This window comes from Anabrus simplex, chromosome 7 (genome assembly GCF_040414725.1).
Source record: "Anabrus simplex isolate iqAnaSimp1 chromosome 7, ASM4041472v1, whole genome shotgun sequence".
Lineage (NCBI taxonomy): Eukaryota > Metazoa > Arthropoda > Insecta > Orthoptera > Tettigoniidae > Anabrus > Anabrus simplex.
The window spans coordinates 136879350-136897391 of NC_090271.1; the positions used below are offsets into that span (position 1 = coordinate 136879350).

An 18042-nucleotide genomic window follows, 5' to 3' on the forward strand; every position below is an offset into this window, starting at 1 on the left:
ACCATGTTCGTTCTTATAAATATGGTACAAACAGCTTGAAGTTGTCTGCGATCCAGTTATTTAATAACATCCCTGTGGAGGTCAAAACAGCACCAACTTTGGCAAAATTCAAACAAAGAGTCAAGCATTATTTTTGTGAAAGTTACAGTGCTGTTTAAATCAAAATATCGGTTGTCACTTAAATCATTCTTCCAAACAATTTTGCAAACTGTCCGGATCTATTCTTGTACCTCTGCAACTTCTATGTTATGTAAATGTAAATACTCTGTAATCCATTCTTGTACCTCTGCAACTCTTGTGTTATGTGTATGTACTGTAAATACTCTGTAATCAATTCTTGTACCTCTGCAACTCTTATGTTATGTAATTGTAAATACTCTGAAATCTATTCTTGTACTTCTGCAACTCTTATGTTATGTAAATGAAAATACTCTGTAATCTACTCTTGTACCCCTGTAACTTTCATGTTATGTAAATATAAATACTCTGTAATCTATTCCTGTACCTTTGCAATTTTTATGTTATGCAAATGTAAATACAGTCAGAAATAATTCTCTGTAATCCTCATATTGATGATGTACATATTTCATATACTGTTTGTGTTTATATGCTCAACCATTTACTAATAATCTTATACATACAAACTTACATTTTGATATATAAGTGCCCACCAGTATGGAATGTCCTGTACAATTCCTATGTATGAGCCTGCAGGCTAGATGGAATGAACTGAAATAAATGAACGAACGATAGTAGCCCCTGTGTATAAAGGAAAGGGTGACAGACATAAAGCTGAAAATTACAGGCCAAGTTAGTTTGACATGCATTGCATGTAAGCTTTGAGAAAGCATTCTTTCTGATTATATTAGACATGCTTGCAAAATTAATAACTGGTTCAACAGAAGGCAGTTCAGGTTTAAAAAAGGTTATTCCACTGAAGCTCAACTTGTAGAGTTCCAGCAAGATATCTTGGATTCAGGATGTAAAATCGATAGATCATGGGAGACTACTGGCAAAAATGAGTGCAATTGGACTAGACAAAAGAGTGGCTGAATGGGTGGCTGTACTTCTAGAAAACAGATCTCAGAGAATTTTTTTTTATTTTTTTTTGTTAGTTGCTTACGTCGCACCGACACAGATAGGTCTTATGGCGTCAACAAGGAAGGGCTAGGAGTGGGAAGGAAGCGGCCATGGTCTTAATTAAGGTACAGCCCCAGCATTTGCCTGGTGTGAAAATGGGAAACCACGAAAAACCATCTTCGGGGCTGCCGACAGTCGGGTTGGAACCTACTATCTACCGAATACTGTATACTGGCCGCACTTAAGCGACTGCAGCTATCAAGCTCAGTGATCTCAGAGAATTAGAGTAGGCAAAGCTTTATCTGACCCTGTAATAATTAAGGCAGTATTATTGGACCTTTATGTTTTCTTATATATATATATATGATATGAGTAAAGAATTGGAATCAGAGATAAGGCTTTTTAATACCAATATAAATGATCCGTTATTGGACATTATAAATTTTCCAGCTAACTCATTCCTGGTTGCCAGCGTTTCGCCCCCGTGTGCTAGGCTGGGCTCATCAGTTGGTACCTAGCACACCTACCAAGACGCTGACTAGTGCATATCGTGGAGGGCACTGCGTAGGCTAATTGTAGCCACCGGCAGTGCCAATGCACTATGAGAAACTTTGTCTCATTACCAAAAATTGATGCCTGCTTGGCTATCAGATGATATAGATGTTGATTCCCGTAGGGAATCTGAAATACTTGTTCCGAATGAGTAAATTTATAATACCAATATAAATGATCCGTTATTGGACATTATAAATTTTCCAGCTAACTCATTCCTGGTTGCCAGCGTTTCGCCCCCGTGTGCTAGGCTGGGCTCATCAGTTGGTACCTAGCACACCTACCAAGACGCTGACTAGTGCATATCGTGGAGGCCACTGCGTAGGCTAATTGTAGCCACCGGCAATGCCAATGCACTATGAGAAACTTTGTCTCATTACCAAAAATTGATGCCTGCTTGGCTATCAGATGATATAGATGTTGATTCCCGTAGGGAATCTGAAATACTTGTTCCGAATGAGTAAATTTATAATACCAATATAAATGATCCGTTATTGGACATTATAAATTTTCCAGCTAACTCATTCCTGGTTGCCAGCGTTTCGCCCCCGTGTGCTAGGCTGGGCTCATCAGTTGGTACCTAGCACACCTACCAAGACGCTGACTAGTGCATATCGTGGAGGCCACTGCGTAGGCTAATTGTAGCCACCGGCAATGCCAATGCACTATGAGAAACTTTGTCTCATTACCAAAAATTGATGCCTGCTTGGCTATCAGATGATATAGATGTTGATTCCCGTAGGGAATCTGAAATACTTGTTCCGAATGAGTAAATTTATAATACCAATATAAATGATCCGTTATTGGACATTATAAATTTTCCAGCTAACTCATTCCTGGTTGCCAGCGTTTCGCCCCCGTGTCCAATAACGGATCATTTATATTGGTATTATAAATTTACTCATTCGGAACAAGTATTTCAGATTCCCTACGGGAATCAACATGTATATCATCTGATAGCCAAGCAGGCATCAATTTTTGGTAATGAGACAAAGTTTCTCATAGTGCATTGGCACTGCCGGTGGCTACAATTAGCCTACGCAGTGCCCTCCACGATATGCACTAGTCAGCGTCTTGGTAGGTGTGCTAGGTACCAACTGATGAGCCCAGCCTAGCACACGGGGACGAAACGCTGGCAACCAGGAATGAGTTAGCTGGAAAATTTATAATGTCCAATAACGGATCATTTATATTGGTATTATAAATTTACTCATTCGGAACAAGTATTTCAGATTCCCTACGGGAATCAACATCTATATCATCTGATAGCCAAGCAGGCATCAATTTTTGGTAATGAGACAAAGTTTCTCATAGTGCATTGGCATTGCCGGTGGCTACAATTAGCCTACGCAGTGGCCTCCACGATATGCACTAGTCAGCGTCTTGGTAGGTGTGCTAGGTACCAACTGATGAGCCCAGCCTAGCACACGGGGGCGAAACGCTGGCAACCAGGAATGAGTTAGCTGGAAAATTTATAATGTCCAATAACGGATCATTTATATTGGTATTATAAATTTACTCATTCGGAACAAGTATTTCAGATTCCCTACGGGAATCAACATCTATATCATCTGATAGCCAAGCAGGCATCAATTTTTGGTAATGAGACAAAGTTTCTCATAGTGCATTGGCACTGCCGGTGGCTACAATTAGCCTACGCAGTGCCCTCCACGATATGCACTAGTCAGCGTCTTGGTAGGTGTGCTAGGTACCAACTGATGAGCCCAGCCTAGCACACGGGGGCGAAACGCTGGCAACCAGGAATGAGTTAGCTGGAAAATTTATAATGTCCAATAACGGATCATTTATATTGGTATTATAAATTTACTCATTCGGAACAAGTATTTCAGATTCCCTACGGGAATCAACATCTATATCATAAGGCTTTTTGCCGATGATGTTATTCTGTATAGAGTAATAAATAAGTTACAGATTGTGAGAAACTGCAAAATGACCTCAGTAGGCTAATGTTGTGAGATGGACAGTAGGCAATGGTATGATGATAAACAAGGTTAAAAGTCAGGTCGTGTGTTTCACAAATAGGAAAAGTCCTCTCAGTTTTAATTACGCTGTTGAAGGGGTGAAAGTTCCTTTTGGGGATCATTGTATCTAGGTGTTAATATAAAGAAAGATCTTCATTGGGGTAATCACATACATGGGATTGTAAATAAAGGGTACAGATCTCTGTACATGGTTATGAGGGTATTTAGGGGTTGTAGTAAAGATGTAAACGAGAGGGCATATAAGTCTTTGGTAAGACCCCAACTAGAGTATGGTTCCAGTGTATGGGACCCTCACCAGGATTACTTGATTCTAGAACTGGAAAAAATCCAAAGAAAAGCAGCTCGATTTGTTCTGGGTGATTTTCGACAAAAGAGTAGCGTTACAAAAATGTTGCAAAATTTTGGGCTGGGAAGGCTTGGGAGAAAGGAGATGAGCTGCTCGACTAAGTGGTATGTCTTATTTAGTTTACAAAAGGAGTATATATATTACCCCACCTATTCAATACAATTAGTACCACATTATGTGGTTAATTAAACATTGAAAATCTAAATATTATGGGGACATGTTTCGCCCTTCTTTTATTGGGCATTATCAGCCATATTAATTTAATCTTAAAACAAACATCACTTCCTCCCATTCCAGTCCTAGCTCTCTCCTATCCTAATGTCACCGTTAAACCTGTCTTCAGTCAGTGGAAAGTAAAGCCAATAGCAAATAATACATAAATCTTCAGAATTATATACCAGTACACCTCAGGCTGGTTATTGAAATTTTTTACTAATCAGAGTTGTAAATCATTAAGTAGAGGTATAGCTTTAATGGAATTCTCTTCAGCTTGGCTAGACTTCATTCGTAAAAGACTGAGAAAAACTTGAACGCTTCCATCAGCAGAGACCAAGATCCATCATGAACATCAGGTGAGGACAGACAACGTAACCAAACTCATAGTTCTTGAGAAAACACATAGGCCTAGTAATATTATAGGAGCCTACATAAGTCGTCATTGGCACAAAACCCTGAGGAACTCTCTTGAGGCATTGTAAAGACCAGTTCACACAAATCATGAAGGTAAATAGTATAAATCCATAAGCCCAACTTTGAACTTACTATCATACTAACAATGATTTTTGGCATGGAAAAAAATGTTAGGGAAAAAATATACACCCAGAAATAAGAAACAATCAATGATGTGATTAAAAGATAACATTTAAAACATTCATTTATTCTCCTTAACATTTCATAGATATTTTTGGATGTACAAACCATAACAATAATAACAAAATTCAATGAAAAATAAATCTACACACAACATTCATAAAAATTGATATAAAATATTATTTCTGAATATACAATATAAAAATAATCTCCAAATGCTATATAATATCTAAATAAACATTTCAGCCTATAAACTATCTCAACATTTATGGCACTTCATATCAGTCATGGAATCTATCTTAAAACTAATCAATAGAAATTTATAAATTTTATTCTTCATTCTGATTATGGAGAATTCTGAATTCAAATAGAGAATGACAGATTTCTAGTATCAAATTATAATCTGATTCAGAAGAGAAACTAGAAGAGCAGATCAGCCTGTGGTTCTGAATGCTCTTGATTTGATTCAAAGCCATTAGTCTTTCAACATTTTTAGTACAGATCAAATGCTTGTTTCCCAAGAAGAAAAATTACAAAATACAAAACATGGTACCAATATTGAACAAGACTACATCAATGGAAGTCAAAAGCATAAAATGTGTACTTTGAACTTTTGATGAAAATAAAAAATCTGAGCTGGTCAAACTCCAGTAGATTTAGCAAAACAACAATCCGAGTTACTTCAAGAGAGAGAGCAAATGCTTACCTTTCTCACTCCTTTCCATATCTGAGAAATGAACTTTCAGTCAGAGCCGTATATAAAAATAATTAAAACATATCAATATCTTCCTGTTTGCTCTTGCATTTTTGCAGTTTATAATTACATAGACTTTGTATGCCGCTATTTCTTAAATTCTGAAATGGAGTGTGTTGTGTAATTTGAAACAATTCAGTACACATAACTACAGGCTCATACAATCTTATACGGGGTGGTCGGAAACAACGCGACCCGGATATATGAGCGTCAGAGGGTTGGCCATGTTGATACATAATTCGAAAAAAATAATCTGATATCTCACTCTATTGTCATTTTATCAGCTGCTGAAGTTAGTCAATCAGAACACTTCGCGGGCGATTTCAAATGGGCTTTACAAGGTGGTGTTGCTAAATCTACACGTGGTTTAAGATCAACTTGAGAGCACCATTTGAAGAAACAACTTCGCCAGGGGAAGGATATGAATATAGACCTTCCAACTGACAGGATCTCGCCACAGCAAGTACGCTACAATGATACTGCCTGAAACGCACGCTGTGTTTGCGTTTGATTTCTCGGCATAGCTCTAAAGTCAGTCTTAAGCCACGTGCAGATTTAGCAACACCGCCTTGCTTAGCCCATTTTAAATTGCTCATGAAGCGATCTGATTGGCTAACATTAGCAGCTGATAAAGTCACAATGGCACGAGACATTGAATTATTTTTTAAAATTATTTATCACCATGACCAAACCTCTAACATTCATATACCCGCTTCACGTTGTTTCCGATCACCCTGTATTCTATTATATCAATTGCTCTTTTCCTTGTCTCTTTTTTTTTTAATGAATCTTACAAGGGTGGCACAGAAAGCTAAGAGAAACTAAACAGCCCAACTTTAAATATCGTATATTTTTCATGTCCTCTATACTGCATGATTGACAGTTCAAGTAATAATAATATTATTATACAAAAAACAATACAAAAACAAGTTCTAACTACATAAAATTACTGATGAGATTGTTTCCTCAGATGAATATGTACTATTAAGAAGCTCACAATACAATCTCTCAGCCTTCTCTACAAAAATCTGCACAAAAACTATTATGGCACAAATCACTGGCATATGAATGAATATATCAAATGAAATGGATATTCTATTTGGTCACAAAGAAAAACAATACAACAGGAACCCATACAATTAAGATATTATAACACAGCCATTACATGGACACCTGCAGGAGTTTTTCCTGGGGAAGGGCACAATGGGGTGCCCGCAGGAGATTTTCCTGGGGGTGGGCAAAATAACGCTCTTCCGAATCAACTATTTGCTATAGAGAAGAAATCAATTTCTTCCGTTTCATTACCTACATGTCGCTAGATGATGATGATGATATCCCCCTCATACTGTATTTAGTTTCATTTCTTCCTTGCTTCGTTAAATGCAGCATTTTGCTCCTCTGAAACCAATGACTATTTGATGGCAAGAATGGATGGACATTTTGTTTCTACTTCAGAGTTTTTGATTATACAAGTTTGCTTTTCCTCTTCTGTGATTAATCGTCAACAGGTTATGTGTAAGTGTGGATTAATCAAGGGTATGTCAATTTCAAGTGTTCTGTTACTCAGGGAACCTACATTTCTTTTTTATACGTTTGTGACGTTTTTGGCTTAATACAATAATTTTTGTCTTTTTAACTGATTTTCAAATTTCTTTGTTGAATAAATAGTTTTGTTTAATTTTAAATTTCTTTTCCACTTAATTTCTTTGAAGAGGATGGTTACTTAGTTTGACTTCTTCAAAACAAAAACACCACCACTTCCTGCCAAAGTCAAAAGACTAAGGTAAAAGGGGTAGCAAACGTAAGTAGTCACCACTTGTGATAAATGTTATGGAAACATACCCAACACTAGGCATAATCATATGGCAAATTGGAATTTTGTTTCCATCGGTGGTCTAGTGTATGACATCATTACAATAATTTATTTTTGAATGTAAATAAACAAATATTACTTCAGCGGCATAAGTAACTTCAATTTATGAAATAATCTGGTATAACATTAAACAATCATATATCAACAATTTTAGAATTCAGGCCTCTCCCCCACCCCCACTGTGCAGGTGTCCATGACCGTGACAAATATTTAAAAAACACAATTATTGTTTAAACTGATCAATTTATCAGTTGGAATGCTTCCTTAAAACCATTAGGACAGAAGTTAATACAATACATACAGTAAGTGCACTTTTTGTCTAAGTTAACATATATATTTGTTTATGTAATATATTATTGTTTACTGGTATTTCTACAGCAATTATGGTTTAAGTATATGAAGACTTCATGAAACATAATAACTGTACACAAGAAAACAAGAGAAGAAATAGTATTCTATATATTACATTTGTCAAAATAACTAACATTCAAAAACACAGGGAGTATAGTTCAAGACTTCCCACTTCTGTTCACAGAACATGGGAATCCCCAAGCTAGTGCCATATGGCTTGTGTCAAGCCTGGCATGATAAGAAGTGTTGACAGCTGAGGCATCAGGATGATTAGCTCTGTTACTCAGTTCGCTAGCAACGACTGGACTTTTAAGGCGTGTGCAAGATTATTATCGCAATGGTTAAGTACACTACAGCACAGAGAATATTGAGTGTTATTTGCACACAAGAAGAAGAAACCAATTAGAAGGTACCTTCAAAAATTCCGTAGACGTTCCCTTTCGTGCATCAACTCGTTCACAAGTGGCGTAGTACTAACAAGAAAAAACAGCAAAGACGAACAGCTCTCACACAATAGGGGTTAGAAGATATACAGACAAGACTGCAAGTCAGTCCTCATAAGTCGTTTCGGAGAGTAGCTCAGGAAATTGGTTCACATTCATCAGCACGTAATGCAACAAAATTATTATGTTTACGATCTTACTAGACTCATTCAGTCCATAACATACAGACTACAGATTTCATTACAAGAATAAGATTTTGCAATTGGCCAATGAATAGTGTCCATGGTAGCATTGTAGATCCGAACTTTCTTTTTACGAGTGACGAAACATGGTTTCATTTGCGTGGATATGTCAATTCACAGAACAACAGGATCTGGGATACAGAGAACCCGCACATTTTACAACCGAGACCTCTGCTCTAAGTGAAAGTGGGTATATGGTGCACTATTAGCACCCAACAAATTGTTGATCCACTATTTTTTTCAGGACAAAATTACTTCCGACCATTATATTCACAAAGTTCTCGAACCAATTTTTACTGAACTGACTGAAGAAGAAAAAGGTATGGCTATTTCCAGAAGGATGGTTCAATGGACCGTACAGCACGTAGCTCTTTGCAACGGTTGCAGAAAGTGTTCAATAGATGATCAGCTTATCAGAAAATCAGAAAAAGCTTATGGCTCCCTCCTTCGCCTGATTTAAGTATCTAAGACTATTGTCTATGGGGAAATCTCAAAGGAAAAGTTTACAGGAATAATCCTTGAACTGCAGAAGAATTAAAAATCAAAATCAGGAACACTGTGCGTTTCATCAGTGTCCATGAACTGCCAAGGTCTGTTTCAAAATCTTATTACAAGATGTGAAGCTTGCATTGCAGCTCAGGGAGATCACTTTCAACATCTTCTGTAAGATGAGTTCAGTTTCATTTACTAGTTGATTGGTTTGATTTATTTATCTATTTATCCTGTGCACATATATAGCTGGTGAGTTTAGTTCCATTTAGTTTCTACAGGCGTAATCATGCCACTTCTTTGAGATGACTGCATCCGCTTGCCATTGCAGGCACTGTGCTCGCTGTCACCACTTCTCTGCGCTCCTGTGCCTCGGTACTTTGCTATGAAGTCTTAAAATGTACTCCCTTGTAGAATATCAGTGAATAAAATTACCTGAAAGTGTACCCTGTAGAAGTATGGGAAAATAATTATCACATGTGTTACATCTTAGGACTTGATTAAAGTCACGAGTGTCAGAATGTGAAATACTAGACATTCTTGTTAATAAAAAACCATCACTCAAATTCTGAATGTTTTGCACAAAATCGTTCAAAAAGCTGTTTTACTTTTTTAAAAATAGCTACTAGATAAGTTTTCTTGCAGAATATCTAAAATTTAATTAAAAAATGTTTTTGGTAAGTAAATATGACAAGAATGAACGATCATTTGTCCCAATTATGGCTTTATTGTTCATGTTGCTCTTCATTAATGATTAGTGGCACATATAGCCCATTGAGGGATCTGGACTGCCAATATGACTGTTATCTAGTCAGATGGCCTGTAAGTACTGGAGTGCCATACGATCAACTCTATGACATCGTCAATCATCCTGTTTAGCTTTCATGACTGTGTCTGCTGCCTCGCATGTCAGATAGCTCCTCAGTTGGTCAAAAGGATCTGTGAACCCTATTTCAGCCATTAGTTGAGTAATAAAATCCCTGTACTGGTCGGTAATCAAACCAGGCCTTCAGGTAAGAAACAGACATGACACTCCTTCACCATGAGGCTAGCTAATAATGATATTGCTCATTTTATTTAAACACTGGAATGAGATGTAACAAGTCTGCAGAGTTAATTTACAGCCTTGTCATGCAAAGTTCTCCTGACGTCTCCATAGCTACAATATACAATATCTAGTTTCACCTGCATTTGAATACCTTCTTCGCACAAATTGTACTTTAATATGATAATTAATTTTGTACATTGTTGAAATGCTACTAAATAGCATGACTGCCTACAAACAAAATTTTTTATCTGGGTCAAACTATTGAAAATGACAATGAAATGTATGTAATTCTTCTTTCAAAGAGGTATATTACCATGCTTCTTGGGGGGATTGGTTAAGCTCTTGGAAGCTAGAAGATCCAGATCTTGGCAAATCCTCCAGCGTGTTGTTCTTGGCTCAATGATGTCATCAACAAAGCCTAAAGAATTAAATATATGTTAATTATACAAAGACTTGTTGAAATTAATAAGCAACACAGTCATCTGCATAAACACACAAAAGGAAATGATTATATTTTAACATGTACAGAAAATGATACAGAGAAATCTAAATAGTCAAAACAGCAATAAATTGATGGAAATACATAAGCTCACTGGACAAAAAATTAGTTACCCCTGGAGAAATCATTACAAACATCGTTTAATACCATGTAACTCCACCTCTGAACTTGATAATTGCCTGGATTTGGTTAGGAAGCAAGTCCACAAGCTTGTGCAGGTACATCGCATCCAGGTTAAGCCACTCGCTGAGGATTCGATCACGCAATTCTGCCAAATTGTGGGGATACTGATGTTGGTGTTTTACCTGCTGTTTCAAAATGCCCCACAGATTTTCAATGGGGTTCAAGTCAGGTGATTTTGCAGGCCAACTGAGATGTAATCGGGTGGGGGATTGTTCATAAAACCAGTTACATGTGTGTCCAGCCCGATGAACTTTGCTGTTGCCATCTTGAAAAATCGGAGTATCAACAGCATACTCATCATGCAGATGTTGACTGAAAGGCAACACCTGATCATTCAGAAAGTTTAAATAAACATGCTGGTTCATGTTAGTGGTCACCTCAGTGAGCGTCGTATTTCGTGATATGAAAAACACCCCGATAATCTCACAGACCGTCCTCCGGTTTGAACCTGACCATGTACACATCCAGGATGAAAGGTTCATTTGACCTTCGGTGCACCCATGAAGTGCGTCTTTGGAATACAGGCAAAAACGTGATTTGTGAGACCACGTTATGTTCTACCAGAGAGCTACTGTCCATGTTCGATGATTTCTAGCCCATTGAAGATGCAGCTTTATGTGCCTGTGTGAGCAATGGCAAGGTTCATTGCATGCAGTTCCTATTGCAATATTATCTCGTTAACAGGTTGCGATGGACCTTCATTCACTGACTGCAACAATTCCTGTCGGGTTTGGAAGCAATTCTGATTCACAAGCTGTGAAACGCATCTCTGGTCCCTCTCAGTCAGGATCTTTTTACCGACAACAATTCTGACATCATTTTTCGTGACCACGTTTAGTACACCACTGCTTGTAGACATGTTGAACAGTCCACTGTAAAACACTAACAAATCCAGCAACTTCACACATTGTACAGCCATGGGCATGGCCATAATTGCCCCCTTTTTGCCACTCTGCAACATCCTTACATCTACCCATGTTGACGTACACTGTCCACTTGAAACATCAATATCTCACTGATTGCTACTGCCTTATGCTCACATAGTGGCAGTGCATGTGAGGTTGAGCATGGGACTCTTTCACTGCGCCATCTGCACAGGCTTAATGATCCATCTGGGCGTGCGCACTAGGGTGACTAATTTTTTGTCTGGTGAGCTTATATACAGTACACACAAGGTAATTCAGCAAATTAGAACATCTTTAAAAGTTATTTCGTAATGTAAATCTATTGTGAATGGTATAACAAAAGTAAATTATTTAACGATACAAGTTCTCATCCTCGCTAAGAAAAAAGCTGCAGCATCCACAGTTGATATGACATAAAATACAAAAATAACTAATCCAGCATTTCTATTCAACCATTTTTAGTAGTATGTGGACCAGGAAGTGTGCTGTTACCACAGTTATTCATAATGGATATGGATGAAATTGTGAAAGAGACAAAGGTTAAATATAGGGACAGGGAGCTGAAAGTAAAGCTGTTTGCAGATTATATTGTGGTGCAGGGAGCAAACAGAGAGGAAGTACGATGGTAACTTTACACCTTGAATGAGATTATTGAAAATTATGGGATGATAACCAGCATGGAAAAGAGTATGACAATGGAGAGGAGAAAGGAATTATAAAAATTAAGGAACAAAACATGGAGAGCTTCAGTATTGGGAAGCGAACTGATGCAGCATGCAGGGCTGGACATAGAGATCAGCAAAGGGATTCAACACGAAAATGCATTCTATAAGAGTGTGAGAAATCGGGTGTGGACGAAGGAAGTAAAAATGAAGTGGGAAGAGGAAATGTATATGATGTACTACTGTCCAATACTGATATAAGCAGCAGAGACCTGGATGCTAATGAAAAAAAGACAAGAGAATAAAATCCAGGCCAGTGAAATGCAATTTTTTTTTGCTACTTGTTTTACGTTGCACCGACATAGATAGGTCTTATGGCGATGATAGGATAGGAAAGGCCTAGGAATGGGAAGGAAGCAGCCATGGCCTTAATTAAGGTACTTACACCCGGGAGATAGTGGGTTCGAATCCCACCGTCGGCAGCCCCGAAGATGGTTTTCCGTGGTTTCCCATTTTCACACCAGGCAAATGCTGGGGCTGTACCTTAATTAAGGCCATGGTCACTTCCTTCCAACTCCTAGGCCTTTCCTATCCCATCATCGCCATAAGACCTATCTGTGCCAGTGCGACGTAAAGCAACTAGCAAAAAAAAAAAAAAAAAAGTACAGCTGCAGCATTTGCCTGGTGTGAAAATGGGAAACCACGGAAAACCATCTCCAGGGCTGCCAGCAGTGCGGTTCGAACCTGCTATCTCCCGGATGCAAGCTCACAGCTGCACGCCTAACTCGCCCGGTGAAATGCAATTTGTAAGAAGTATGATAGGAAAGACAAGAAAGCAGAGAGGACATAAGGATAAAATCCACAGCCTGTTTCCAGTCATTTGATCGGGTCAGGAATGGAATGAATGAAGCCACCATCTAGCGGCAAGGACAGGAATTATGCCTGCTGCCGAAGCCTGTCGCACTCCTCTGGGGCAATGAGTAATGAATGACAGATGAAATGAAATTATATTGGAGTGTGTTGCTGGAATGATATATGACAGGGAAAACAGGAGTACCCAGAGAAAAACTTGTTCTGTCCCTGCTTTGTCCAGCACAAATCTCACATGGAGTGACCAGGATTTGAACCACAGAACCCAGTGGTGAGAGGCCGGCATGCTGTCACCTGAGCCACGGAGGCTCATCAAGAAGGATACCGGAGTGGAAAAGCTTTATGACAGAAGGATAAAAATGATGGTTTGGACATGTTAAGAGGATGAGGGAAGGATGCCGAAGCAGATGATGGAGACCCAGCTAGAAGGAGGGAGGGAAAGAGGGAGACCCAGACTAAGGTGGCAGAAAATGATCAAGAATTGAGTTATTAGAAGCAACCTGGACTGGAGTACAATTAAGAAGGAACAATGAAGGTTGGATACAGGAAAATGGAAAGGCACCATAAACGTCCCAACCTGGTAGGAACTAGACGAGGGAAATAAATGATGATGATGATGATGACCAGAGTTCTGCCCTGAGATGTCGCATCAACACAGATGGGTCGTATGGCGACGATGGCATATGAAAGGGCTAGGAGTGGGAAGAAATCGACCGTGGTCTTGATTAAGATACAGCCCGAGGATTTGTCTGTTTGAAAATAGTACACCATGGAATAACTTCTTCAGGGCTACAGGACCCAAACCCCGCAACCAATCGCTCGGTCCTGAGCTAACTCACTAGATTAGCAATCCAGGCAATTTCCCTCCTTAGCTCATGCATACCATCATCTCTGCTGCCTCGGCCCGCATCGGCTCACACACCTGTTGTGCACTAGTTTGAGACATATCACTGGACGAGGATGCACATACCTAGCAGCCGCTGTGACTCAGACTGACCTACCATGTATGTGTACAGCGCTGTGATAGAAGCATGCACTGTGCAGACCTTATGTTTGTGTCAGTTTGTGCAGACAGAAAATTTAATACCAACCTTTGATGAGGCAGATCACGATCTTACGGGAATGCACAAGATACTCAGTAAATACACATGATCCCTACACGACAAGCTCCTTTTATAAACATGCAACATTCTAATGCCCGAACAATCCAATAGTAATTTTCTGCATTGTCTCAACAACAACAAAATGTTTGTTTTGATACTATGGTGTCATGACTATTCTGTTCAAAAATATACTATTTATATTAATCAAACAATACGTTTATCACTTGTCTTCCCCTCATGATTCAAATACTTTATTATCAGCAATCCAGTTTCCTGAATTTTCCCATTAGGCAGTCTGCAGCCGTTAACCCTCGAAAGCGGCTGCTGATGTTTGCATGGCTCAGAATCCTTTCGTACACCTTGTGACGACACAGCGGGAGCCAAAGTGAGCTTGGTTAGACAAGAGCCATTGAGTTCTCCGTGATCCGCTACATCAGGCTTTTGAGGAGATAAACAAACAAACCGGCGAGCATTAAGGCACATCTACAATGAAGGTAAATGTGAAATGAAACAGGCTGAGGCTGAGACAGGACCTAACACAGCCCTGGCCTATGTGGTGAATAGAGCTGAGACATTCAGAACTGAGACAATGCAAGGCAGGTAGCTATGAAGCAACTTACCTGCGTGCGCTAATTGAGAAGGGCAATACAGACTGAGCTGTGCACATTGTCACTGCGCAACTGTTAATGGGAAGAAAAGCCACATGTACAATGTTCTTGCTAATTGCCTAGCGGTTTTGTATTGCTTTGTTATTCGTTGGTTGTTTTAATTACAATGGAATGGAAGAAATGAAAGTGTGCTGTTATTAGTTGTGAAGTATGAAAAATTGGAGATCCTGTGAAATCCAAGACATCAGCAATATTTTAATATTGTGAAGAAATGAGACACCTGAATAAACAGCTTTAACATTCACTGTACGTTCCCCCCACAGTTGAAGAATTAAAGCAAAGGATGGAAAGCTTGAAGGGATCACTTCAATCACTTCGCAAAGAAAGAAGCAAATTTAAAAGCAAAAATGGGAATAGGTAAAGGTATTTAACATATTGTACCGGAAACACCGCTACATGAAAACAAGTTTGAAGTATGTGTGTTAAACTTTGCGCGAGGTAGAGGATAGGCAGCCCGCCGAACTCGCTGACGTGCACAGCTGTGACGTAGCCGCTGCGAGCTAACTTCACGCAGCCAGGCGTGACCATATATGGTAATGTTTCGACCCATGTGTAAAAGTCTACTCGGAGTTAAGATGTCGTCGTTTTCAGACCACCAACGTGAAGGCCATCATAACAGATGCAATCTATCAAATTCTGGAGCAAATCCACCATGTACTTTGGGAGTTAAAGAGATGGATAATATCCACATTTCTAGATGCTTCGTCAGCTCCGGGTATAAAAGGAGGGCATCCAGGCTACAGGATCAGTAATACACCACAGTCTCTGTGACACAGGTGACGGGTGGAGCTCTACAAGTGCGGCAGACTAAACCTATGGTCGTACGGGACGGCATCTCTAGTGCTCGGTGGAACTTAATAATTTTCTTCAAGTGCCATGTTAGCACTTGTATTTCAGTGATAAACTGAAGCAACATAGAATTTTTCTCATGAGTGTTGTAACTCTTCCAAGTACTACATTTGAACTTGCGTTTGAACATGTGTTTCGAAAACAAACTTTGAAAACATAGAAATTTTCCGAGTGTCATATTTGAACTTGGTGTTTCGCGACAAGCTGTTGGAACATAGAATTTTTCTTGCGAGTGTTGTAATTTTCCAAGTACCGCATTGAACTTGTGTTTCGTGACGAACTGTGGAAAACTTAGAATATTTCCGAGTATTACGTTTGAACTTGTATTTTGTAACGAACTGTGGGAACATAGAATATTTCTGACTGCCACATCTGAACTTGTGTTTAAACTTATGTCGTCGTAACAGACTGTGGAAACATAGAATAACCATGCTATATCTGAATTTGTTTTCCTCTCGTGAAGTTCCTAGAGAACATAGGATTTTTCAGTGCCATATTTGAACTTATAATTTCTACTTCATAAAAATTATTCACGAACAGTGTTAGACTCTCTTCGAGTGCAGTTTAATAATCATTTAAAGACATTGTTGGACAGTCTTCAAGTACACGTAATTTTTGTTTATAGACAGAATAGGACATTTCCGAGTGCCATTAAACTTGCTTAATTTATCATGAACATGTTAATATGTCTTGAACTTACATGGACTATACGTATTGCGTTCAATATTGTGTTCTGATTATAAATTGACGAAGTCAGTAAGTTAGGAACTGTGATGATAAAAGATTAGTGATCTAATAGAACATTCCAGTCTGTCATGCCAATGCCAGCAGACTTACGTCGTGAACTTTACATTATAAATTGTACATAATTTTTCCAAGTATTAATTCGGCTGACATCCAACATGTAGTCAGATATTCAGTTTAATTGTTTTATTCTCAAAGGATAATTTATTAACCTTTCAACGAGGTGTTTGAATCAAGATTCAAGTATCAATTTCATTAACATTTGAGATATCTCACTTGCAATGAATGAATGCAATATTTAAAGGTCAATGCTAATTTATTTAACAGTGCTACAAGTGAGTTGAATGCCACACAGGGGACTTGTGTGCGCATCACTCCTCACCTCCCAGTGTTATCGTGTGAGATCGAACCCCGCAACGTGTGCACCTAGAAATTCGAGAGCTTCTAGATCCTCTAGAACGTTGAGAAATTCTAGAATGTCGAGAACTTCACATCCAATTGGTATGTTGTCTGAATATGCTGAGGAGTGTGTTGGAACGGACATATACACCCAGTCCCAGAAGAATTAATCAGAAGCGATTAAAATTCCCGACCCAGCCGAGAATCGAACCCGGGACCCTCTGAACCGAAGGCCAGTATGCTGACCATTCAGCCAACGAGTCAGACCAATAACAGAATCATAACATGTTATGTAATTACACTAGGGACCCCAATTGCTAATAACCACTGTGGTCAAAACACTTATAGAGGAAACTTTGGTTGGTTCACATTGATGGGTGATATACCCACTTCCCCCTCAAACATGGCTAGTTTCTTTTTCTTTCTATTTTATCAAAGGTTATAAAAGAGTTTTTTTTTCTTCTTTTTTTTTCACAGAACAACATATGAGTCACAAAAAGAGAAAGACCTCCTAGAACTACAAGACCATCGGTTTCTATTAGCTAGTTCAAATGATACAAGTGTGCAAAGTGAGCGCTATTCCAGCATTCCTCAAGCCAGTGCAAGGGAGAAAAAGAAAATCATCACAAAAAATAAAATGTAATAATGATCCACTAAGCAGAGAAAAATGTGACATTTTAAAGGGAACTGACAGGGATGACTGTGCAATGTATGCAAATTACGTAGCTGCCAGGCCTACGATGCAAGGTCACAAGTGATAGTTCATCATGAAATTGACAGCATACTGTTCAAGGCCAAAATGGAATAAGTATGTAAGTTCCTTGTCATTCTCCTATCACCATGCACCAGTGACAATAGTACTACATCGGCAAACAGAAATTAAACCTCCACCCTGCCCAGTGACACCAACGTGATTAATTATTTTGAAATCTTTTGATTTCCACCATAACTAATTAGAAATGTACAATGTTTATGAAAAATCAGAATAAATGCTCAGTTATAAAAACAACTATCATCATTCCAGGGACAACCTTGAGAAAATTATATAGTTTTAATCACCTAATCAATAAACGACACTAAAATCTGAAAAGATTATTTATGAAAAGATAGTGGACATGTTTCGGCTCTTGGAGTCATCATCAGCACATTATTTAGGTGTTTGTAGTGTC

At 38.7% G+C, this 18042-nt stretch overlaps 1 protein-coding gene across 1 annotated transcript in view; it reads right to left on the minus strand.

The window, feature by feature from the left end:
* Nucleotides 1–4834: 4834 nt before the first annotated feature.
* Nucleotides 4835–18042, minus strand: part of LOC136877360 (propionyl-CoA carboxylase beta chain, mitochondrial) — a 200226-nt gene continuing 187018 nt past the window's right edge. The window contains exon 10 of the mRNA XM_067151334.2: nt 4835–10409. Coding sequence (XP_067007435.2) covers nt 10288–10409 — 122 coding nt within the window. The 3' untranslated portion in view covers nt 4835–10287. The remainder of the gene's footprint in view (nt 10410–18042) is intronic.